The sequence below is a fragment of the Lagopus leucura genome, unplaced genomic scaffold, assembly GCF_019238085.1.
Source record: "Lagopus leucura isolate 7727_CA_CO unplaced genomic scaffold, USGS_WTPT01 Super-Scaffold_739, whole genome shotgun sequence".
Lineage (NCBI taxonomy): Eukaryota > Metazoa > Chordata > Aves > Galliformes > Phasianidae > Lagopus > Lagopus leucura.
Window position 1 is genome coordinate 4,449,069 of NW_024962255.1, and position 27,273 is coordinate 4,476,341.

The 27,273-nt window shown below is 36.8% G+C and overlaps 1 protein-coding gene across 1 annotated transcript in view; it reads left to right on the forward strand.

Moving 5' to 3' along the window:
* The window catches only part of NRG3 (neuregulin 3), a 424,154-nt gene that overhangs the window by 375,931 nt on the left and 20,950 nt on the right, over positions 1-27,273 (forward strand). Inside the window, exons 5-6 of the mRNA XM_042863123.1 lie at positions 21,028-21,130; positions 25,000-25,126. Coding sequence (XP_042719057.1) covers positions 21,028-21,130; positions 25,000-25,126 — 230 coding nt within the window. The remainder of the gene's footprint in view (positions 1-21,027; positions 21,131-24,999; positions 25,127-27,273) is intronic.

The window sequence follows — 27,273 nt, forward strand, 5'->3', positions numbered from 1 at the left end:
CCCCAGTGATTCTATGATTCTATCTGCTTATTCTTTGCAGCAGGTACAGTAATGATATAATCAAGCTGAATGGAGTGTAGAAGTATGGGACTTGGCTCATCCAGCTCTAGCTACTTTAAAGTTTCTGACATGAGCTAATTATCTGAACTTGCTGGGAAGTGAACTGCACTTACGGATGGTTATCAATCCATTTAAGGATAGGCTGGATTGCTGCCTGGACATCTTGGTATAATAAAGCATTCACATGACCAAAATGCTAATAGAGGTAACATAGCATATATCAGTTTATGAGAGTAATAGTTTGCAGCAAGATTAAGTGGACTGTGAGGGAGTGGTCTACTTCTGAAGATTAGTTTGGAAGGAGATGGGGAGGTACCTGAGGCAGAAGGAATCAGTCAAGGTATTAAGTCATTATTAGGTGAATAAAAATGAAAGATGAACAAGTTAAGAACAATTGGTTGACACAATGACTTAGTTGCTTTACGTCTTCCTTATTTTACTACTTATTTTTGAAGTCTTTAGACATGAAGTTGTTACGGAAGGAAGAGTTAATCTACATTTTTCTGAGTGGCATGGAGATGTTTTAACATTGTGACGTGGAGTGTCAGAAAAATGGGAGAGACTTAGATTAGACACAAAGTGCAAACAGCAGGGCATGTGGTACCTGCGGTGGTAACAATGAGGGTAGTGTATCCTTAGGCTGTGTAGATTATCAGCTTCTTCAGGTTGTCTTACAAATGGGAAATGATGTGTGAAGTTAAGAACAGAGAAGAATAATGCATGTAATGGAAGTAATGATTTTTTTTTCATTTCTGAACATGAAATGTATAAGGCTCGTGCCCATGGGAGGGAACATATTTGTTTTTATCTTGAGATAAGAAGACATTGGCTGTAAGCTTGAGGTATTGCTAGCACAAGTGAAATAGGTCATGAGATCAAACTATAGTAGCTGAAATGTAATGAAATATGGCAGATGCAAATCTGGGATAGCTGAGTGATGCACTTCCATGTCAGGTGCCATTCCGTCAGACTGCTCCTTTGCTGCTATGTGTCACATGGCAACAACATGTAATGGGATATTGGTGGGGAGGTCCAAACTCTACTTCCGTACCACCAAAATCCACCTCTGACATTCTGGGCCAACATAACAAAAAATAGGAGGTATTAATTTCGGAGCAACCATCATATGTTATGTCTGAATACACTCTTCTTTGCTGCTGTGGTCCTCTGTGCCTGCTGCTAAACTGCTGCTTTGTTGGGAGGGTGCAACTAGCATCTAAAAAACAACCTTGTCTGCTGGATTGCTTTTCATGGTTGTTTGATCAGCATGCAGCACGATGGATCAGTGGTTGTAAAATGCTGTAATCCTTCCTCTTGGCCAGTGTTATTGATGTAGGCAGGGAAGGTGAAGTCAAGAACAAAGGGAAAGTCCAGAACTGGTGCAATGAAACAAGGATAAACCAGTGCTGGTGCTGGTGAGGAGATGGTGGAGCTGGGCTGAAAGAGGCAACAGTGAAGAGGATTTGTTCACTGTTGTTACCCTAAAAGCTGTCTAGAATGGAGGCTCTCATATCAAAAGTGAAGCCAGGAGTTTTGCTGAGATAAAATTTAGTGTCAGAGTAAATCTGTCTTTTAGTCAGAAAATCAGTGTCTATATTGGAGAAAAACATCAATAAAATGCCTTTAACTGAATAATTGAGAGACACATGAAAGTTTTTGTACTTTGGAAGGTGACTTGTTGCAAATTGAACTACTTAGTTTTGCAAGCTTCTCTTTTTCCTAAGATATATGCTTCTTCTGGCTATTCTGCAGGTGATCTAAGAGCATGTGGTTCTCAGCAGCTTGTGGTTTTGTACATTGTGTAGAAAATATGCTGTTGCTGGATTTTATGTTAGGGTTTGTTTTGCTTTTCATATGATAGTATTTTTTATAAGTGCATATTTTTGTAGGTGTTTCTGTGAGTGAAAGCAAACTCAACATAGTTTTTTCTTTTTTTAATTTCCATGACCTTTTGCGTTCTTTCATGCAAATTTCCAGTCTGCCAGGATAAAACTGGATACCCCCCAGTGTTTAAGACTATTTAAATAAATAATTATTTACATTATTATATCATTGGCTTTACCAATTGATAATTATGCTGAATATCTATCAGAAGGATGTGTATGTTTGTAACATACAAGATTATTGCATAATATACTACAAAGCTGTAAATTCAGTCCTCTTTTAAGGGGAAATGTAAAACTAATTACTGCTCTACGTGTCTTCTACAGAAAACAGTTGGGGTGTACACTTTTGACCTGCCTGTGTCAACATCTGCAGGGGACTGTGCACTGACCACAAGCTACTTATCACAGTCGTATTTCTAAGTATTGGACTAGAGTTGTTTTTCATATGGAACAGATACAGCACATAAGAAAAACAAAGTGCTGTAACAGTTGTTGTAATGAAGAGGGAATAGCAGTTGTCAGTTATCTGCTTACCACATGTGACTTAGGGGGCAGGAAGGAATGAGGTGACATCTAAAGAAACAAATTACAGGCATGTGTTTTTATTAAGAGTCTTTATTAAGGGGATGAGATTTGCTTATAGGAAGTGCCGTGAAACTTCTCTGTAGAGAATAGCTCTGCAAAACATACAGCTTGCCTTTAGCGGGAAGATTTTGCTATTGACGTTGGGAGCTCAGTTGGTAAATACTCCTTTCAACAGAGCTTTACTCATTTACTCCCTTTGAAGACCTGTCCCTCTTATTTTAATTAAAAAGAAGCAGACAAAATCTAATCATGCAGAGCCTGCTCCATACCAACTGTGGGATTACTGCAGCCTCCTGGAGTTAAATGACTCCTTCATGCTCAGTGTGTAAGAGCTGAGCAACTGCAACATGCAACCAGATCTTCTGCAGCACGTTCTGAAAGGCAATGTCATGGGAAGAGCATCTGAGAAGACTATGAAAAGGCAGCAAAAGAAGCAATTACAGCATTCATTTTTCCCTTTTATTGTCTGAGTCATGCCAGTTGTTAGTGAGCAACATTTAATTAAACCGTTATCAACTTAACTTTGGTGTATTTCATAATCTCACCCTGGGCATTGTCTTTTTATTAGGAAAAGGCTTAAGTGACTATGAAATATAATGAAAAGCCATGGAGAGGGGTAGCACACAGCAAAGCTGCTAATCCACTGGAGACCTCTGTGGGAAACTTTCATTTTTCAGTGATACAGTAGAGCTTTGAAGGTTATCAGGACCTTTTATCTTCTATTCAGTTTTCTTTGAACCTAAGACATATCTATGCCAAGCACATCCCAGCGAATAACTTTTGAAATTGAAGTGGAAAGACTACTTTATTACTGCTTTTCCTCCAATGTTTTATATTTACACAGTTGTTTATTTGCATGTTGCTGTGTGTAGGAGCCTAAATGGGAGTCTAAGACACTAAGCACAATTAAGTCTACTAAGTCTAGTTAGTGCCCCAGAATGTTTATTTTGCAAACAGGCAGGTGCTATTCAGACCATGTGTTTTTGACCCAGCAAACACACAGATTTATATTTTTCTCAGCCTCTAACTAAAATAAAATTTAAGGACTGATCCAGTCCTGAATGGGTGTAGTGTTTTCCTTTCAGGTTTGTTATTTTTACACAAGAATCTGTTCAACCAATCAGCCAGGAAACAGAATTCCTGATTTCAGCTCTAAGACACCAACTGTGTGTAATTCTTACATATGGTTTCTCTACAGAATTGTTGATTCACTTTATAAATGGAATGCTGTAGTAATACTGCCCTACCTCTCTAAACTGTTTAAAGCCTATTACTGCATGTGAAGAGCATCGAAATCCTTAAAAGGCAGGCAAAGTCCGGGTGTAGCATTCTGCTCTAATTCTTTGATGTGTATTTCATTGTCACCACTTACTGTCGCTCACAGGATTAATGCTCCTTAGATCAAGGGATTGGGAAGAACGCGTGTCACAACTAATAATCTGCTTCCATCTAAGATATTAACAGGTTGTGAATTTGGTGTAATTAGGCATCTGTTTTTGGCATGGTCTTCGATGTGTGACTCTATAAATTGCTACTACTGATCTCTTGGCTTAGGGGAAAGCACACATCTGATTGATGTATCACATTTTCTGCTGTTAGAGCTGTGGCATAAAGGTGTGCTTGCAGCTCACATCTAGCTCAGCTTCTGGCTTTCAGTTGAGATTTAAGGCATTCGTTCAAAATGGAAATCTGAGTTAACATTTGTTTTACTATTTATTGTATTAGTCAGATCACATCATTTGAAAGGATGAAACAACTCTAATGAGCCGTTATTTCTGTACGTCTTATGTGCATTGCGTGAGGAGTATGGTAAGCATTGAAGATTTAGCTGCCAGTAGAAATTCCCTGGTTTGGTGAACATCTTTGTGATTAGCCTTCACTTGAAAGTGAAGGAAAGGATGCTGAGTCTGAGGCTAAATACAGCAACCCAACATGACTTATTCTGTTTTTTTGTACCTAGATCCTATCTGCTAATGCTGTTAGGACAGGCAAATCAGACAGATGTCTCATTTCCCAAACAGTGTTATAGAAGTTTAATTTGGGCATTTTTGTTTTATCAGTAAAACCCTATAAATTCTATCCAGTACACCAACAATCAGTTTATGTGCATAAATAAGGCAGCATCACTTCTGGATTCAGTTACTAGGGTTGTATTTCAAGTTCTGCACAGTTGTGAGACTGCTTTCTCAAAAACTTCTCTCTTTCTCCTCTTTTTCTAAACATGCATTGATCCTTACTGGTAATCTGCATAGTTAGAGGGCATAGAGGCTTGAAAGGATATGAAGGAGTAGTCCAGAATCATGTCCAACAACTGTTACTCAACTAAACTAAAGAGTCTACTCAACTGAAATCTTTAGTATAAAGCCACCATCGCTGAACTGTGAACTGATATTTCTCTTCATAGTTAAATTCCTCCTAGCTATCCAGAATGGGGTAGCAACATGATGATGGACGTCATCATGAAGGGAGCTTATTTCTGGGATATTTTAATGGAGGAATGCCTCACATGCCTTGAAAGTGTTTGCCTGCATGAGACATAAGGCAGCACTTGCCAGATACTATTACTGGAGGAGATGTTGAGACAAACTTTGAGTATTTTTTTCTCTACCAAGGAAGACAGTAGATGGGGAGGGAGTAGATATGTAGCAGGAAGAATTCTAACTCTTTTCTTTAATAACCACTAGGTTTTATGTGGGCACTCCTTCCTCTTCTGTCTCCCCAAACAGAATGACTGTGTTCTGCAGTCTTCAAGTGTGTTTTTTCTATGGTCCAGTAAATCACCTCTGAGTTGCCTAACAGGGATTCCATAGGATTTCTGATCTTAGGTTTCTGTGAACTGGATGTTTACCATCTGTTTACTCCTAGGAATTAAATGAAAACAAGTGAAAATTTTCTTCAAATGTTTGTAATTTCAGCAAGTTCTTGTGCAGGCTCCCAAGCAGTGAGTGTTTACTGGGATGAACCATGAATCAGTGGAACTAAGCTCATTTACTTCTTTATTAAGTGAGAAGTGTGGAGATAATTTTAGTTAATGAATCTGTTCTTTTTTAAATATTGAAAAAGTCATAAAAAACCCCATATCCAGATTTGAAAGAATGCTAAAAAATAATACGGATGGGATGCACATCATAACAATTACTACACTCCATTGTGATGAATTAAAACAATTAGGGTAAGAGTTCACAAGTATCTCTAAATATTTTTAAAGTATCTCTAAATATTTGTAAGAGTCGCTTTTCTGTGAAATACATGAAAAAATTTTTAGTCTCTTCAACTCATATATTGGAATTAAGAACTCATTTTTATTTTTCTGTTAATAGGAAGAAAAGCAATACAGTGCAAGTAATCTGCCATGCATTGCACTGCATGGTAAACCAAGTAAACTGATAAACTGCAGCTCTTAAATAGCTTTGCATGCTCATTAGTGATAATTACTGCTCATTAGTGGAAATAGTTGTAATCAATGTGCTAACGTCAAAAGAAATAACAACAAAACCTAGTGTTCCCAGCATGGCATTTGTCTAAAATTCTGCTCCCTTGGCAGTTGACTTAAATAGCCTTGTGTTTTATTATCTGGTAGTACTTGCTTCAATTTAAGATGAAAATATTTTTCTTCATAGTGTTGCTTGTATCACATGGCCACAGATTTCTGGAATCTTTGCTTTGCATGCTGCACATTACTCTGGAGAGTACTTTCTGGTGGGTGAGAATGTGAAAGAGTATTCAGTAGTCCAGTGAGCAGTGCTTAGTAATTATATTTTCTTTAGTATTATTTGTTTAATCATTTCCCATAGACTTGAAATAGAATCGTAGAATTGCTCAGGTAGGAAAAGACCTTCAAGATCAACTCCAACCAAAACTAAACCCCTACTACCCCAACTCCCTACCGCTAAATCATGTCCATGTGTTCCAACAGAAAAAGGGTACAGTTTTAGTTGGGAAGGTAAAATTTGTTAGGATTGGATTTGTTCAAAGGCTTTTTCTCTACTGGTTCACTCCATGTTGTATGGGCTGCAAATAGCGGAGGTATTGCAGATGGGCTGTTCGATTAACATAAGAGGCTTTTTCCTCATTTCATATCTGTATATTTTTGAATACAAAAAAGCCCTTTAGTTTATGGTGAGGTTTTTTTGTTTTTTTAATTATTAAGGAGGAGTTTGATTTTATTGCCTGTTTTATCTGTAGCCTTTAATTTTGTGGTATGAAAAGAGAGCTTTGTGACTCTGTGGAATGAGCAGCTGGCATTGTTTCTTTTCTTTAAAGAGATTTATGAGATTACAGAGTACTTCAGCCACTGGAGTTTCTAACTGGAAGCATGACATAAACCAGTCACTTTAAGGGCAAAATTTTGATTCTGTGATAAAATATCTAGTAAACAAAAGTTATCAGTGACATGAAATTAAAAAGAAAAAGGGATAAACGTGGGCCATTTTAGAATTGTACATCTTGCAATTTGTGTGTGTCCTAAAATTCATTTTATATAAAAATGATCCAACTTTGCTGCAAACCATTTAAAGATTTTTGCATGAATGCTTAAACAGAAAGCTAATTAGGAAATGATTCCCAGAAGCTTCAGAAATGACTTATTATATTATTAGAACTTTTTATTAAACATTGCAGCTTTTTTATTAAACATCTTTTGTAACGGCCAGTTGATTATTACATGGAAATCAGACATTTGAATTAAGCAGGATTTAATTCAAATATAAGGTATTCTTAATATTTCCCTTAAGAGCAGTATCTCTGTAATCTAGCAGGTAGAGTTCTTATTGCCCAGCCAGAAATAGAAATATATACGTGTGTAGTTCATTCTAATTAGTTGAACTGTTATATTAGTACGCTGTATTTGTTTACAAATAAGAAGCAAGTGAGGTGAGAGGAGTCTGGATAAAAGTTTGGGAATTCTAATAGTAGGAATATATTTCATACAGAAAGGTGGAAATAGGCACGTAAAGTGCTTCAGTATAACAAGTTACATTATTCCTGAAAGGTTGCATTGCTCCTTGGGGAAATATTATAGCAAGGTGTCTTTTGATTTGTAAACTAGGTAGATAGGATGTTTTAGGATGAGGGCTTTCAGAAGACATTAAAGAAAGTCAGATTATATTCTCTGGGGTACCTTCAAAACTTACCTTTATTGACAGTTTGCCTTTGGGGATATTTATAATTTAGGAGATAAGCAAGTGTAACGTTAACCAAACAGGACAAGGTACATAAAGCCACCATGTTGAACCAATGTATGTCTTTAAAATGCATATGATAGAAAGTTTGGTTTGGAGTTTCTTTAGGGAAGAAAAAAAAAGAAAAAAAAAAAAAAAAGAGCTGGGCTTTTTAAAAACTTATTTATTTCTTTCTTGTAAAGAGAGACATCTGGCATCATCCTTTATTTTTTTTTCTGCTAAACCCAAGAGGCTTCCCAAAGCAGAGACAGGAAGCAAGGCAGATGGGAAGAAGTAAAAGTTTAGGCAATCATTAAAATATTTTTTTTCTTATTATTCCTCAGTATAAGTTGTTGAGTTGAGAAATGCCTGCTTTTATTTCAAGATATTAAACAATTTTTGTTTAGTCTTGCTTATATTGCTGTAAGAAAATGTCACATAAATTTACTGTTGATTTCACTGCTGTTGGAGATATCCTCATACTATAAACTGCAATCAATATAATGGCATAATAATACCATATTAAATTACGAGGCTACGAAAAATCTCATTTACTACTCTTTGGTTTGCCAAATGATAACGTGTAGGCAGTACTGCAGGTTTTCACCATAAATGCAGTGTGCGTTCACATATTCAGAGGCTAAGAGTTATGCAAAATCTGTTGAACAATAGTTCTATGCAACAAGTGTGTGGAACACTGAGTTGGGTTGCAGCTAGGAAAGTTTGTTTGCTAAGGAAGCATTTTCTCTGTTGCACAGATACAGATGTGATTTGCATACATGATTTATTTCACAAAACGTGATTTTCACTTTTGGAACAGCAAAAATAGGAAGTCCCACATTGTGACAAACAGTATGATTAAAACTCAGTCCCACGTTTCTTCTCTGTCTTCTTCAACTAGGAAAAGTGAAAACTTATGTCTAGTTCAAAATTGTTACTTGTGGAGGTTTATTGGGTATTTGACTTTGCTCAGAGAATTTGCTACTTCATTTCTTTATTGAACTTCCATCGCTGGCACTTGAGTCACCTGAAGTGGTGACATAATTAGCTGTGGTCTCATATTGCCAGAGGAGATCACGTGCAGAGACGCAAGAGTTGAGAGGGACTGACAGAGAAAGAGGGCTGTGTGTGTGTGTGTGTGTGTGTGTGTGTGTGTATAAGGTAACCTGTATATACGTATGTACGAGGGCTGCTCCACAAGTAGTGTTTCCTATGTTATTATGTTGGCAGCTGTTGGCGGTATGGAAGTTGAACCTTCCCACCAATATTCCATTATACTTTGTTGTTGTGTGACAGATGGCAGCAGAAGGGTGATTTGACAGAATGGCATCTGACATGGAAGTGCATATGAAGGAAAGGTGTGCTGTGAAAATTCCTTCACGTGGAAAAAGTGGCACTCATTGACATTCGCTGGCACATGCTGAATGTTACTGGAGACAAACAATGAGGCAGTATATGTGTAATATATGAAACTATTAATCATAACATTTAAAAAAAAATGGTGTTTTGCTTGAATTCTGTATCTCCAACCTTTCTTAAAGCCAAGCCAGCATATCTCCAGGTCATGTGCATGTGTGTGATATTCAATGTCTCGTCATTGATAGCAAATTAATTACTTAGTTTAAGGAGTCATTACAGTATTGTAGTACTCTGCCTGACACAGTATAAAAAAAAAAAAAAAAAGTGGTAAAGATTGTAACCTTTGTAACCTTTCAGTGCAGAAATTACTCAGTACCTGATTTTGTCTGTGAGATGGCTAATAATAAAACATGGAGCAGGATGTTCAAGTGAGAGCAAGTATGCAGTATGTTCAATGAGCATCCTGGCCACTGTTTCAAAATGTGATTGCAGAGAATTCAAAAGCCATCCTCTTGTAAATTATCTGTTTTTTTTGTTTGTTTGTTTGTTTTTTTAATGAGCTGAAATTTGGCATTACCTAATAGAAGTGTGATCAATGAAGGGTTTGCTAAATTGGGACACATAGCTGGTGGTTTACTTCCTTCTCTGCCTTTTCTGAAATCTGATTCCACATTTTGGAACATTTGATGTTCCATATGCCAATTAAGAATATCTGGAAATGGATTATTTGTTCAATAAGAACTAATTAGGACAAAACATAAGCAGAAAACTCTCATCTGAATGACAAATCTTGTTCCAGCCAATGTGAAGTAACGTCAGGTTGTACACAGTCTGATCTCTCTCTGGTTTTACACCATTGTGGCTGTTCTTAGTGAAATTTCTTTTGTATATTATAGTGTAGACCAGAATCAGTCCCACTGTGTCTAGCTAGTTTCACTGTACTCTATGCTGTTGATGGATTTCCTGCATTAACTCATCTGAGGTATCACTTCAAGATTTCCAACTTGAAAAGAAGACTCAACAAGATGAAAATATTCAGAAGGGTATAATTAAAGCTGCAAGTGAGAAGATACTGGGGTTTGAGGAAACTTGGCCTGTGAGGAAGTTGAGTGTTGTTGAATGTTATTCCCAACTATTAACTTGTTATTCATCAAATTTCATCTTAAAACTTTCTTGTTTCTGCCAGCAACTCTTACAAGTTTGTTCCAGTCATAGAACAAGTATGTTCTGGTCATAGCTCTAAGGTCCACTAGTCTGAATGATCTAATTTCATTTAAACTTGATTCCTCTAAAAATCATCTTCTCTTAAAACCTTTTTCTGTTCATAGATATTAGACATGTCTGCGCTAGCCTGCAGTACACCTGTATTTTCAATATAGTGTTAGTCTTGTTCAAATGAGTCAAATGTAGATAGAGAAACAAGATACAACCTGGGCTTTATTTCCTCACTTTGCATCCAAAATGCTGAATTCAGGCTTTATCAGCAACTTCACTGTGGATGTTAATGATGTAGCAGTCACTGTTCCCACCAGTTACTGAAGCACTACTGACAGACAGGTACCCTCAGAATGCCCAGTGAGTCAGGCCTGAGAGCTAGCTGTGGAAGAGGCCAAGCATACAGCAATTTCTGATAGTTGAAACACTGCAAAGAAAAGAAGTGTAGCACCTGTAATTCTACATCTGATGTGTTTCTAGCCTTGGTCAAGAGCTAATAATTCAGTAAATGTTTGAAGTTAATTAATGGACATACCTGGAAGCTTGGCAGTATCTGTTGAGCATCATGCTTCCCTGGCAGCCGTGTTCTAATCAACGGATTTGCAGGCTGTAGCAATTTATCAAATGCTAGCTGTGTCAGATAATTTGGGCAAACAGTACCTTAACTTTGTTACCTGCTAATCTTATGTTTTCCTGTGGAACATCTCCATATTAATTGAAACATAATCTGAAAACATGTGAAGTAATTGGCATTTGTGAACCTGCTGCTGATGACGAAGCTGAAAAGACACAAAATGAGAAGCATAGAAATGAGACCATTTTTCTTGCTCTTCACAGTCTTTCCACATTGAACAGTTTTTTTCATTACTGGGAGATACTGTTAGAGAAAAAGACAGATGAACTGAGATTTGATCTCTCCTTTAATCACATGAACTGAGAATATTTCAAGTCCTAACCTTTTTCATGACAATTTATTTAACTCATTCCTCTTAGTTCGTAATTAGTATTTCCACATGTCAATTCTGTGTTCTCTGGCAGTATTGTCAGAATTCTAAATTGATGATAGCAATATGTTGTCAAGTTGATGAATGGTGTTTTCTGATTCTGCTTTAGAGCAGAAGTTAGAGGTATGCCACTAAGATGATGATGAAGATAGGCCTTCTGAAGGAATCTCCTCTCTAGTTCTCAGAGAAGGAAAGCAGGTGAGAGCTGTCAAAGAGGTTCTTATTCTTCATATCCAGCTGGCAACTCTCATCACAAACGCAGCCCATTTTGTCTTGTCTTTCTGCCATGAACTGCTGTCTCCATTTTCTTAATAACTTCCTCTAGATCTGAGATAATTTTTTTTTTTTTAATTTAAGTCATTTCTAACTATAAACTGATAGCACATCATTCTGAAAATACTTCTGCTATTGCTGAGTCTAATGCCTTATTCTGTAAACTGAAAGAACTAGCATTGCACTGTAGGGTTTTGGATCACCATGCATCTGTTTGAAGTGGCAGGTTTGTGGATTTTTTTTCTGACAATTCATGTACTTCATTCTTGAAGAAAGATCAGCATATGTCATGGATTTTGAAATGCAAAAATCTATTAGCAAAAAATCTGGTTATGTGCATCCTTGCCTTGAAGCATATGGTTGCATCCTTTGGGGCTATGACAGGTGTTTAAAATGTGTCTGAATACATTCATATATGGAGGTGGGACTATACATTGGTTTTTTGCACTTATCATTTCGGGAGGCCAGTAAAAGGAGTTAGAAGAATAAAGAAAACTGTATTTTTAACTATTTTAAGAATTTTCTTTGATCTGTGAGCACAATTAGGATGTCTAATAGATGTCTTGGAATATGGCAGTTGCTAAAGATTTTAATCCCCTTCGACAATCCTGAAGCAAAGGCATCTGAAAAGACTTGCACTGCAGCAGTCCCAGCAGTCGTGTACCCAGACTAGCTGACACTCAAGCAGTTTGGTTTTGGCAGCCTGCTGCTTACCTATAGCTACTGCCAAGTTCACAAAATAGATCCCTTACCGGGGGTGAGCACACAGAGTGAGTCTGCTAGACGTTTTGTGGGCTGAAGGCTTAACCGTGTCTTAACACTGCTACTCGCATTTATAGACATTAAGTATCTGCCATTGCTCTGTATGAACACTGGATCTATTATCCCTCTCATTGGCAAAATGCCTCTGGAGGATTAAAGGAAGAGTATAGCTGCTTACAGGCGCCATATTGACTTTTCTCCCTCTGCCAACATAGACTGGGTGGCTCTCTGATTACTTGTAGGGATTTATCCTGCCTTAAGTGTTGTAGTCATTACAGTGATCAAACACGCATGTGCTGTGATGTGAACCTGACAGGAATGTTTTGTAACAAGGCCAGGGGGATGCCAGTGTACCTGGGCAGTGCACACAACCAGGTCTTCTCCTTGTTTACCCTGACTCATGGTGTAGCTAGGGAAAATCAGTAGAACAAATACTGGCTGCACAAGTAAACAGTCCCTTAATTCTTCACGCACTGGGGGGCTTCCGCTGGGATGGTTTCAAGAGAAGCACCAGTGGTAACAGTGCTGTGAGGGATACTTGTTCAGCTCCATCTGGCAGTCTCTCTCCTGGTTGTTTCATCCATCTCTGGTCACTTGACTTGGAAGGAGGAGCCAGGTTAAAAAGTTGGGACTTGAAACAAAAAGAGAGTAAATACGTAGACCTGTGCCTGCCAAGTCCTGTTTGTGAAATGCTGTACTTTGGCAGCGATGCAGTACCCTGTGTCGTATCTTTCTGCAGCCAAGTCCTTGTGCTCAGTGCTCTCACCCTCCAAAGCCTTCCCGAGTAGAAGATCACATTTCTACTCAAATATTTCAGGTTTCAGGTTACTAACAATTTTCTCTAGTTCTCCTGTCACTGGTTTTCTGTAGATTAAAAAAAAAATAAAAATCACCCTGGTTTAAATAGCAGTAGTCAAAACAGAGACAGTATTTAATTATAATATTGCTTGACTTACCGTGAGTTTCTGTTAATGTAACCATCAACAGTAGCTGTTAAATATATTTTGGCAGCTCTGACGTTAGCTTGAGATTTGAATGAAATGTTCAATATTGGTAAGTGAGCGACATACAGAATATATATGCCTCACCCGTGGGAGAAATTCCAGTGATTGGTCTTCTCTGGTAACAGCAATGCAAGATCTGAGATACAATAAAATACATGCTGGGAAATGAAGACGTTATTACATTAGATGTTAGGTATGCCTATGGTCTCAAATAAGAAAACCCTCATCACCTAAGGAATTAGCAAGCCAGAATTAAACAATATTGTTGCATTGTAAGATTATTATAATATTTTTATGTAACAGTTGTCTCCAAACTATGGAGTTATGCATACAGTGACTTAGAGTGCAACAGTTAAGCATCTGATTTGATACCTATTGCACTTGGGATAGTCCCAACTTGGGTTAATCTCAGTATACATGTATGTGTATTAACTCATGCAAGAGTCTTGTGTCTAAATGTCCTTCCTTTTAATCCCTCCGTTTATTAACATGAAGTATGGCTGAACCAAGACCTCAGGAGAGCTGCAAGGCACAGCTGAGCCCTTGAGAAAACGGACTTTGCAGAAACAGAAGGTCCCATTACAAGAAGAGTGAATGCTGAGTGGAAATTTTGCTGAAAGATTTTTCATGCTGATTTCGAGGAAAAAAAAAAAAGTTGATAGAAACAACATTTTGAAAGAGCAAAATGGTTTTTTATTAAAAGATATATAAAAAAAAAAAAAAAAAAAAAGAAAAAATTAAAGCTGATAAAATCAGAGAAGAAAAATATGCCAGAAGCAGCCAAAAATTGAGACACAAGACAGTGAGTCACCGTGGAACCGGGATAGCATACTATTACTACTCTTACCTCCCAGTTAAAGATGATCATACAGAATTGTAGCATTTACACAGACAGTCAGAGAAAGTGAAGGAATAATGATCTAAGAGAAATCTGTGTGATCCTGAAAGATCTCTAGGACTTGGCAAATAACTAACAGCATGTAAGAATATATATTGAAAACAAAAACCATAAGAATTGAAAAATAAAAGCCAAACATATCTAAACCTTTCTGGAAAGAAAATTATACAGTAAATCATAGCTGCTGTGATTTACACTTGAAAGCTTTTTACATATTTGTGAGAAGTTAGAAGCGTTTTTATGTGCAGCGCAGCAAATGTTGCAAGTTCCTTTGTTCAATGGAAGACCATTGACTATCGTTCAGATTTTGTAATTTATTGTGCATATGTGGATTTTCTTACCCAAATTTCAAATGATTTCAAAATTATATGACAGTATGAGATATCAGAATGTGATATTTTGAGATGTGAGACTGATCAACAGTGTTATAAACTCGAAGCTTGAACTGTGCACAGTATCTGCTTGGTTGGTGTTTGGCCATGAAACTAAATCATTTTTTTGCATACTGTCATTCTGTGGTTAGTTTGCCATCACTGAGACTGGTCTGATGGTGATTGACCTCATTTAAATGATTAAATTTGCATCAGTAGAAACTGGAGATACTTAAAGCTGTGGTTCTCAGTAAGCAAAAGTGACATAAGACTTGATTGTATGTCTTCAAGCCTTAGCTACCAGCTAAAATGCTGAAGTTACTAAAACACAAATGTTTTTAACTCTTAGCTCGATAGCAGTTAGATCAGTGCTAGCAATGAGCATGCACACAGAGGCTGATAAGACTTATTTAGTGAATTTTGTTAATAAATGAATAATCTTAACATTCTTAGAAGTGGGATGAAAATAGATCAGAACAGACTTGTGTTGTCCTGGTTGTAAGTTGTCAATATAGGAAAAACTCCTAACCAAACATTTTCTGAAAAAAATGCAAAAGCTACTTCTCAACTCCTAAATGCCCATGGAACTACTTCAAGCTATTTTAATACGTTTATTATATTGAAAGTACTTAACTGAGGCTTTGAACGTTTGCTAGATTTGAACACTCTTTATAGCTGATAAAAACTATAGTTGCCTGCAGATAAAAGGAAATTACTGTTTTCTTAGGAAGCTAAAGTTAAAATTAATTTACCTTCAGAAATTGAAATCTTGCTGTTTAAAAGGGCTTATCAAATACATCATAACAAGTAGTAATTACTAAGAATGCTAGCATGTTCAATCCTATTGTAAAATATTTTACACATTCTTATTTAACATTAGCCCATCTCAATTTTTTCTTGTTGTGTTTTTGAAAATAGAATGAGACAAAAGGTGGAGAGTGATTTCATTTTCTAGCTTATGTTTTATTTTGTTTTTTAAGAGTGGGTTTGATGGACCTATTTTTTCATGAGATTTTGGTTTATTAATTTTATGAGACTTGGCCTTTCACTAAGCAACCTAAAATAACTGACCCTGAGAGCTCAGGGTTAGAATCGTCTGCCTTTGCATCCCTTTTTCATGATGAGTTTTTAACATTCTGCTTATTTCGTTACTTCAGTTTGTAATATGCCATGCAAAACCACTGCTAATGCAGTATTAATAGTGTAGAATCAAGTACTCAAAAATAGGTCGTTCAAAGAGCTTGAGCAATCGTCCTTTCCTTCTCTGTCCTCTGCATACACAGAAAATGATCCCACTAGGATTAAATGTCAATAGTCAAACATTGTATAGTGTCATGCAATTGTAATAGATAATGAACTACATCTATTTCACTTTGCTCTTGGTAAGATACTTTTGCTGTAGACATTCCATGGGCACAAGAAAATGTATTTTCTTAATCTTTGTTACCGCTGGAATCGTGGAACTGTTCTTCCCAAGAGAGGTTAACTATTACAGCTATGAAATGCTTTGTGAACGTTAGCCAGCAGAAGTTATCTTGATCCAATTCTAGCCTGAAATGTGAATCTGTGCAATTAACCTTGACACTGCCCTTTCTGTAAGTGATATGGGGTACAAATTTCCGTTCCTTACTTGAGAACTGAAGTATTCTGAAGCCCTTCCAGAAGAGAATTCTACCCAGACACAAGTCGAAGGAAGAAAACTCAATGACTAAGAAAGATATCTGAGAACTAGAATAAAGTATGGCATTGTATGTGAGAGCACAAAGGCTCTTAATGAAATTGGAGCAGACTTAGCTGGGACAGGTTTTTCTATTTTTTATTTATTTTCATTGGCTTCTTCCTTTTGAGTTTGAGATGTTATCAAAGTTTATCGTATTAAACTCTGAAATAGGAGAAGGAAGCATTATCCTCATGGTTATGGAAGATGTAAGGCTCTTGAATTACCCAAGGTCAAAGAAATTTGTGAACTGCGGCTTGTCGTATTTTAACTGCTAAATCACTCTGCCTTAGAACAAGCCACAGCATATGGCAGTGCGTCTGTGTGGCAGGTTTTTGCAAGTGAAAGAACAGGGAAAACTCTTGGGAGAGCTGAAAGTCTGATGCTGAGGCAATCACAGATTGTTTTGTGAAACTTGCAGTCTTTTTTTATTCTCTTCATAAATTATATTTAGAACGCCTTATATAGTTCAGTATTTGTCACACATAAATCTAAGTATATTGGGAAATATGCTCTTAACTAATCATTTGCCTTTTCATTTGTGATAATCCATGCTTCATTGGAAATCTCAATGTGCACTGAGTTTCCATGCAGTCCTCCTCTTTTGTTGTACAGAAGACTTCTATATGGTCCTCTGAGGATACAGGACACCAGTAATTTTCTAAATATCAAATGATGCTACTGAGGTATATGAAAGTCACTATTTGTGTTTTGTTATAATTTTCACTAGGCCAGTGCAGTTCTTTATAGTTGGAATAACTTTCAAAGTTATTTCAATGAACTGAGAAAATATACAATAAAACTAGAGGATCAAGTGATTATGGCTGGTAATGGTGTTGTACGTTAGGCTAACAAAGTCTACATTAATCTGTTTTTGTTAGCTGATTTTTTTTTTTTTTTTTCCCTCAGTCGTATGGATAGAAATACATGTAGTTCTTTCTCAAGGAACCCATACCCCTATTCTTTTATAGCAAAGTTACAAAGGAGAGACATGTTTCAACTTACTTACACAACCAAAGCACTATATTCTTCAGAAGTAGCAATCATGAGAAAAATGTCTGTCCTACACATTTTATCCTCTGAAGTTTTATGTGCATGCTTCAGCAGGTCTTTCCATATGCATAAAGCAGAGAGAGGACAGCCTTTAAGAGTAAATTTTAAAGAGCAAGAGAATCAAAAGGGAGCACAATACCTGGAATATGAGATGTACTTTTTTCAATGACAGGTTAAATTTGACTGCAGTGTGATCACTAGAAGAAGCATTGCTTTCATGGGTCACCAATAGTCAATTTTATATTTCATAACAGTAGCAAATATGTGAAATAAGCTTAGTAGTAAAGGTGTGAGAAGTTGAATTCAAGCTTAGAATGATGAAAGAGGTAAGGTGAAAGGTGAGTTAAGTTTGTTGTGGCAATGAAGACGAGAAAGAATCAATGATGTAAATAAAAGTGGGCTGGATATGTAAATGGTGTACATGGTGAATGAGGATTTGCCTACAGGAACCTGTCCTGAGGGACTTAATGCTCCCCATGAGTTTGTCTTGTCTTAATGGATCATTCTTTCCATAATTTTCACTAAACAAAATAGTCGAATCAATTCACTATTTTATTGTTCAGCTGGTTTATGTTTGTTGGTATGTGTATAATTTCAATACTGAATGGAAATACTGTTCTGCATTCTTAACTGGATTATCCAAGAATACCAACATCAGCTTATAGTTTGGGTTTTTAGCTGCATCGTTTTCTTGCCTGTTGGTTAAATGAGGAATCTCTCCCTAGAATGTTTATTTCAATAAAATGTGATCAAGATAGTCTATTTCACCAGGAATGTATGAATAATTATCAGTAGAGAGAGACATCTAATAATTTGAGTCACAATCTAGATTACCTTGGGTAGTTTGTTACAGTGTGTGAATACGTGCGTCTGTGTAGGCTGATGCATCTACAGCTAAGGAGAAGTAATCTTTGGTTCTCTTTTTTGCACATTATTTTCATTGGTGTTCTGTTCTGTGAGAGCAAGAACACTCAGTAGCACTCTGCTGAAGCTCTCTGGCTTATCATGCGTTAGGTTCAAGGGCTCTCATTTGCACACCTCAGCTTCTGAGAGCTCAGTTGAACTGTACAAGTTCAGGGCAATGGTGGACTTAAAGCATGTCAACAATGAGGAGACCTTCAAAGTTTTCAGGGAGATTCAGATTAAATTTCTGTCAAAAGGAAGGGCTTTGATTTGTTTTTAAAGGAAAAACTAAAAGGATGTGGAAGACTTGAGAGTAGAAAAATGCTAAACTGATTATATTTTAAGATGTTTGAGATGGAAAATGGAGTCCAATACATAAACACAGATTTAAAGGATATTAAAAAAATGAACAAAGGTGTCTAATGGAGTTAAGCTAATCAATAACTGGTTCTTTAAATACGCGCCATACGGAATAAACAGAAAGTAAAGAAAGCATTGATCCGAATGTCTTGAAAGCTAGTGACATGACAGGGATTAAACAGTCTACACAAAAGACTTAAATCTTCACATAGTGGTTTGGGCAGGATAATATTGTCCAGTCTCTGATGTGCTTTTATCTTGGTAAAATGTATTCTAAAGCATCTTTAACAAGACAGTGATAGCTATTCAGAACTGATGAAAGACCATGGACATATGAAATTCATAGTTTCAACAAAACAACAAAAGCAATAAAGTTTTTAATGGACACCTAAGTTGACAGAAAAGCAAAAGTAGGTCTTTTTTTCACAAGGCTTACATCTGTTTCTTTTTAATTATATGCAATGTCTGAGTGAAATTACTGTTTGTAAGTATGTATGTTTTATTTGTGATCTTAGGCAGAACGTGCTGAAATTGGTATTGAGTGAGAATAGATTGACAGTTGTGAAGCTGAATAATCCCTTAACTATTTGCAGTGTGTTCACCCTGACAAAGTGATTTGAAATGCATAAGATCAGTCCTATGAGCATTGTAGTGGAAATGGAAGGTGGATAGCTCTGTATTTATGCACTGTAGTGAAAAACAAAGAACAAGAAGCCCCAAATCCGTAGTTGGTTGCTATAGGAATTTACTGTCTAGATCCAAATTATATTCATGCTGTAAGGAATGGGACTAAAGCTCTGATGAAATCTATTTTATTGCTATATTACCAATGTTTTCTAATGGATTACATTTCTGGCTATGTTTCAGACTTCCTAGGTTACTATATTTGCTTCTTGTTATGTTTAAAACAGTACCATAACTGTACAACATCTAGAATTTCAAAACTAAATGAGGAAGAAAAGTCAACAGGAGCTGAGGATGTTTTGCATCTTAGAAATGAGTTCTTAATCACTATACTATTCTTTGAGTGAGCAAGTAAAGAAGTAATTAAGAAACAAATGTTTGCTACTTGTAATTTTTTTTTTGAAACAGCTAATGATAGGGAAATTGGAGTTTCGCTAGAGACAAATTGTTCTTGAAAAATCCAAATGTTTAGAAATGGCAATGGAGTAGTCTGTGTATTTTTTGCTTGGGTAATAAATAATTAGCACTGATGAGGACACTGTACGTAGTATTTAGTCATTGTAATAAATACAGTATTTTACTGAAGTTCCAGTTAGATTATGATTTTTCCAATATTTGCCCAGTTTAATCTTGTTGTCATACATTCTTTCTTCTTAGAACCCTGAGCCTTGCAGACTTAGAATGTGGAGTTGCTGTAAACCCACTTAACACATGAGTCTGGTATCTATGTTTACAGAGGTTCTGCACTGAAGATCTCTGACTTAGAAAGGAAACGTAGCTTTGCCAGTGTACTGAGCTTGTACTGTGCTTTGATAATCCTCCATGTTGGTTTTCTACCTCAAACTCATGAATGAAAAGATTATTTTATGTGCTATATGTTTTGGAAAAGTGACCCTAAAACAACAATCTTATAACAGTTTGTACTATAGAAGTGGTAGAATTAATAAAAATATAATAGAATATTTAGGAGCTCTTGATAAATTCAGTGTGTGAAACTCCATTTGCCCATCAGCTTCTGTCTGTAGTCATGAATGAGATCTTTCTCTTGTTTTCTTAGCTTTTTTCTTCTTTTTTTTTTTTTTTTTAAATTCATTCTGTTCCTGTTTTGAAATCAATTGGTAGGTGATGAGATTTATTAACGAAATTACTTCAGAAAATTAAGATTTCCAGGATGCATTGTGACATAATAGTCTTTGGAATCCAAAGTTGGTTGAATTAATTTTTTCACTATATAAGAATAACCATGCTATCAGAAAAGAAAAACAAAAACAAAAACAAAAACAAAAACAAAAAAAAAAACTGACATTTTTCTGGTAGCTAAAAATGAACTCCCGAGTCTTGTGGGACTTTGGGAGAGCTCTGATGGATCTTGCCTTAAGCCAGTTAAGCTCCATGGTTGTAGGGCTCTTTATTCCACTGACAGTGGAAGCATGATCTTCTAAAAAGTGGGAAAGGGGCATGTAGGGCAAAGAAAATGTTAAACTTCCCCGATTTTTATGTTTATGTATCTTTGAATGTGTTTGGCGACCATTTTGTAAAACTTTCCTAGGAGACCACACCTCTACGAGATGAGAGGTTCAGAGAAACGTTCATTCTGTTGAGGAACTGGACAACTCAGAACTCCAAAATCTCACATATTTGTCCATCACTGGTGAAACCATGTTGTACAGAAATCCACTTTTTACAAGTACTGTTTTCTGATGCCTTCATAATTCTCAATTTTGCTGTTTACAGAGAGCGAAGAAATTTACCAGCGCCAGGTGCTGTCTATTTCCTGTATCGTCTTTGGCATAGTCGTAGTGGGCATGCTTTGTGCAGCGTTCTACTTCAAAACAAAGTAAGAGCCTTTGTCTAGTGTGTTTGTTTTTCAGCTTCTGTCCATTTTACGGCTTTCCAGTTCTTCAGTTTCTCCCCTCTGTTTGAAGGTGTTGTTATTTCCAGGCAGGTTAGAACAGTTCTCCATGGCTAGAATATCTAAGTGAAAACAAAACAAAACAAAACAAAAAGCCATGCACACAAACAACAAGTATTACATGTCCTTTCTGTTTTCCTATACCAGGAAAGAGGAGATTGTGTCCCTTGTATTCCTTTCTCTGGACAATAATTGGCATTAATCACTTCCTTATTTTGAAAACAAAAGGTTTATGATACCTTTTTTTAATTTTTGTTCTGCATTTTGTTTTCCTTAATGTCCCTCTTTTTTCTGTATGCTGGGAATAAAGGCAAAAGTTAGCAATGTGTGAACAGTCGAGTTCCTTGTGGATAACTGCAGCCATTAGCTGAGAGTTGTAAACTGATGATGTGAGCTGCATAACTGAGTATTTCTAGTTCACAAGGATGTGGAACTGTATAACTAAGGTAGAATCATCTGTACTAAACTTTTTTCAAGCAAAATACTTTTCATTTTATTTTTCTTTATCTCCTCCACTGGACATTATCTTTAATATTTATTGCTGTGTGTGTAATTTGACTACACAAACCTCATGGCAATTACATGATGTGCTTGTTAACGCCACTACATTTATAAATATGTTCTGTATGGCCATCATCCTTCATTGCTGTTCAAACTAGAGCTAATGAGAAAACATGCATCAATATAAATATTATCTGCATGAGGATAGCCATGGTGGCTGAGTATTAAGAATGTGGAGGTTTCTACAGTTTAGAAGTTAGATGCTTATCTGAATACACACAGACCATAAATTTATTTTAATGGGAAGGAAATCTGATGAAAACTACTTTCTGCAGGAAAAAAATAATGTTTCGAGCTTTCTCTCAGGAAAAGGAGAAATGCACACTGGAAAAATCACCAGACCTTTTTATTTTTTTCCCCTTTCTGCACAAATTTCAGCACTACTGTGCACATGATTTGAGTGAAGACTTGGACCTGGTTCATTTTTTTCTAACCCCCCTTACCTGTTCTAATGACTTAAGGGATTCTATTTAACTGTTCTTTCGAGCTAGAGTCTGACAGGAACATAAACCAAGGGGATTCTGTGGTGGGGCAGCTATTTTTAAAAATAATGAGTAGAAATAATGCATCAAAGTTGCACTCAGAGGACTGTAGTGGTTCCTATCTCAGGTTTGTGTTTTATTATTGGTTTTAACTGATAGTTAGGAGTTACTGAGAAGAATTGAAGTGTACTTATGCCAGATTCTGGAATCTGAAATTTGAGAAGTATTGAGAAAATGAGCACCTTCAGTTCTGTCAAGAGGTCCTTTCAAACATAGGAAGCACAGCAGTGTTAGCATACTAATCCCTAAGTGCCTGATTGTGGTCCCATCTTGCAAACTGTCCAGAAAGTAAGCCTATTCACTGCTTTGTCCCTGCCTTCACAGGAAGTTAGCATGCCTGTTTGTTGTCTAGATAACCGAATCTATGACGACCAGGCAGGTGAGGTAGTAGAGTTTGCCCAATCTAAGGCAGGAGATGGGAATGCTGTGGCTATGCAGAAATAGCTGGAGTTGTCAAAAGCTATAGAAGTTAAGTAACACTGCAATTTCTCTTGCCTTTCAAATTGATTTCTTAAATGTTTTCACTGCTCATGAGGTTTTTTCCCCTTTTGTTATTAGCACCATTCCCACAAAAGCCTGGAAAGAGTCAGTAACTAATTATCAGTCTGCATGTTGTTTTTCTGCTAATGCCTTGACTCAAACTTCAGCAGGTGACCATGGTTGCATACCAGGCTCACCTCAGTACAGGTCAGCCTGGGACACTCCCTTTAAAAGCATGATTCCAAGTCAGTGGAGACTAAGGAAAACATTTTGTCCATCCCTCTTGATCTGAACACCCATGTGAAGCTCCTGGCCCACACAAGAGTGCCTGAACTGGGTTGCATGGAGGCCGCATAAAACATTATTGTATCTGTGATGCTGCCCAGTGTCTCAAGGGTATAAAAGTGAAGTTAAGGCTGAAGCAGCAAAGTTAAAATGAATCAACCATGATGTGTGTTAGCACAACGGATTTTCAGATCTTTTCATCATGCAGACATGTCTCCATCATGCTTGCAGGTTATCCAAGCATTCCTCCTGTCTGGGGGATGATCTTCTTGTTTAACTTTTATCAAATATTACTTAACATCTAGGGAAACTGAATGGTGCACAATCTGGCAGGGAAAAGGAAGTTTATTTGAAGAAGCAGACCCTGACTTCTTCATTCTGATGTTTGTATAATACCTGCTGCTAGATGTATGTGATTTGCTATACACTGTATTAAAAATCCTTTAAAATATACTCTCTCTGGGCAAGTTAGAACTTTATAACTAAACACTATACCCTTCCAATTTTTCATTTCACAGTAGTAAAGAAATTACTCTTAAGTGTTAACAACAGAGGGGAGACCACAGTAAAAAGCAATGGGCTTCTCTTTATGGCTTAGGATTTTATAGATGACCAGTGACTTCATTTTCTTGCCAAGATAATACTTTATTGCAGAATATCTGTGAAGTAAAACACAGAAGACTCATTTGTTTTAAAGACTAAAAATACGAAATAAATATATTAAGCAGTAACTTTAAATTATTAATTTCAAGTTTTATAATCCTGCATCCTATTTTTTGGCAAAATGAATATGCATAAACCTAACATCAGCGTTAGGTTACATGAACATTAAAGGGAAACTAATTATTAAATTGTTTTTCTTTGTATATTACCTTATAGAATTTCAGTTGTGATGTTAAAAATCACTCGCTGCCTGCTGAAATTTGGCTCAGCATCAGCTGCTGTACAGAAGCTGTGCATAGCACAGCGAAGCAGGGCTGCTGCTGCTGGCCAGTCCTTGACCTTGCTGGGTGGGCTCTAGGGTCTTTGTAGGATTGCTGCATGCAGTTCATCTGCTGAGGAGAATAAGGCAGGAAGGAAAGAATTAAACTAGCAGTGGGGACTTATTTCTCGTTTAGAACTCCAACAGTGTATCTTTCCAAAAGAGCAGTCTCCGGTTAAAGGCCTCAAATATATTCTGCTGACTGTATTTGCTTAACTGAGCTTTATCTGCTGGCAGAGGATAAAATACTTCCTTAAAATAGAGCTTTCTGCCTGAAATCCACAATAATGTGTAGAACTTTAGAACTCAGTTTGTCAATATAATACGGCAGAAAGAGAAAGCTGTTTTTAATCATATAGTTATCTCTTGAATATTGCAAATGACTTGTCTTAGAGGCATTGTCAGCTGTGACATAGTGGATCATAGTGTAATATGTCAAAAGTAGCCTCAGATACACTATTGATGCTTTTTTCCAGATTAAAGCATGTAAGCAAAAGCTGATGTATGCAAGATAGTAGGTGAAGTCTAATGAGCTGCTAGCAGAAATGTTTGATTCTGTCACACATTTTATAACAAACAGAGACAAATGCTGCTGTATTTGCCAAAATCTCTGTTCCAAATCTGAGCAAAATGCTTTTTTAATATCCAGGCCTACTTGCAATTGTTAAATATGTTGTAGGTAATCTTTCTTTCAAATTTCTGTGCTAAAACAGCCAGCCTGCTATTGTAGTAATCTGAGAATAGAAGACATTTTTGAGAGAAGAGCTCTTTTCTTCTTTTGTTCAGCTTCTCCAGAAAATGACCACTGCATTGAAATATTAGACACTGGTGAATTAATGCAGCTGGTTATTCCAATGTGGTGAAGTTTGGAAAAAAAGGACATCGTGGCTATAGTAGGAGTTGAAACTAGCTCGCTCTTACATGAATTTTATTTCTTTCTGCAGGAAACAAACAAAGCAAATTCATGAACAGCTGAAAGAAACGCAGAATAGGAAAACCTACAGCCTAAATGCTTCTAGCATGATGGCAAAGTCAGAGTGTATGGCACAAAGCCGAGTCCAGCTGCAAAATGTAAGTAATCCTGCCAGCTACAACATTTAATAGCCTGGCTGCATTCCTGCCGCTTATAGCAGAACATCACCATGTTGCTATTAGCATCTGAGCAATGGGAACAAGAATTCTCTCATCTTTCATAACTTTTTTTTTTTTTTTTTTTTTTTATCAGGACAGTTAATGGAAAACACCAAGCAGGGATTTTTTTAAGAGTTATTTCAATGGGCCGTGGGGCATTTTGCTCCTGCAGTAGAGTTTGCTGAGCCCCCTAGTAATGTATTCAACACTGAAAGTGTCTATCTGAGCATTTCCCTGTACCTTAGCTCACAAGTATGGTTTATAGGTGAAGTGGGGGACTTAAATCTTGAATGATTTTTAATTTTTCAGTACAGCACATTAATGGATCTGAGGGAAAAAATGTAGAGATGAGGCACAGTTAATTCAGAGTAAATTCAGAACCTAGACCTAAACTTAGGCATGCTAACTAGTGCCCAAGGTAGGCAGTTCAGATGGTGTCGTTTGCCTGGCTCTTGAGTTAAACAAAGGGGCTTCTGATAGTAGAAAGCAATCTGTTCAAACTATGTTTGAAATGTATTTAGTCATGTTCTGAATATAGTTATATGTGAGTTAATAGAATCCCACAGTGATGAAATATGTAGTTAATTTTAAACAAGGAAGTGGAAGACAACTGATATATTTAGCCCATGATGCACATTATTTTCTAATGCATGCTGTTTTCGTCCTCCCATTCATACACATTTGGTGCTTTGAAACAACTGAAAATGATGTTGTTAGCAAGGCCAAAATTGGAGTATTACAGGAGACAGTGAGAGGTGTATCAAATCCTTTCTAAATGGTAAATTCTTATAAACAAATGAAAATCTCAACTTGAGTATTAATATCAAGCAAAGTGTCATCAGCTTTGTTTCAAGGAACTACTCTGTTTGCCAGATTCCATCAAAATAATGGGAGTCAAGCAAAAGTGAGCTCTCAAGCCCTCTTAGCCACAGATGTCTCTGTTCCTGATTTACATCAAATGAAAGCCCTTTTAAGCAGTCTGGAGTGAGCTGAGCCTCTGTGCTGTGACAGAAGAGCGTGTGTTAGAGCACTGGTCACCAGAGGTTTTTTTTTTTTAGGAGCCCTGTTGTGATGGTTGTTACGTTTTGTGATTCAGGTAAAATTCACTGTATCAAAGGGGAAAGTAGCTTCACTAAATGGACACTGACAGTTTAGGAGGCCTTCCGTAGTTCCTTGTTTAAATTTAATTTAATTCAGCCATATTTTACTTCTTGCCCTTAAAACAAGCTGTTAGGAGTGTTGCTGCCTTGTGATGGTGACAACAAATGTTAAATTCGCGAAAAGCTTTTGTGATTCTTTTGTTCTAACATGAAAACTGGGTTGTGGTTAACACACTTTTTTTCACTCTTTTTCTCTGTAATTCAGAACCTAGACCTAAACTGAGGCATGCTAACTAGTGCCCAAGGTAGGCAGTTCAGATGCTGTCGTTTGCCTGGCTCTTGAATTAAACAAATGTTTGTGCAATATTTTCTCAACCTGTCATCACAAAGAACTATTTGGTGTCCTGTCAGCATCTGACGAACACATCCTCAAGCTTTAAGTCATTTTCTTTTGCCATAACAATAGCTATAATGACTGAGCAGCCGTTTGTGGATTCCAAATATTAGAGATTTAAAGACATGATTATTCTTTATTTTAGGCCAGATTTGTTTTTCTGCTTTTAATGCTGTTCAAACTAAAGCTCTCAGTGCTGGTAATTAACACACCATTTTCTAGTTCCTGTAGCAACTAGAAGGGAGCAGTTTTATCCTTGCTATTAGTGCATTTTTCCTCTGGGAGCAAAAATACTAAGAAAGAAATGCAGAATGACCTTGTGCAGTATGTAGTGTAACTGTGCAGGACAAGAATGGTTTCTATTGTTAGAAAGATTTTAGTGCAGGAATGCAAGTAGGCAGTTAATGAAATATTTACAAATCTTGGCAGATTGGAGAAAAGGAAAACCAGGGGAGGGGGAGGAATTGACGAGAGAGCAGATAAGGACTTTGAAATGGTATTGCTTAGGAGTGTCTGCGTGTCTCAGGAATCTGCCCTGTGTGTATCTGCAGGGTAAGGCAGAGACCAGGTGCTGGTGGGCAGCTTCCTGGGGC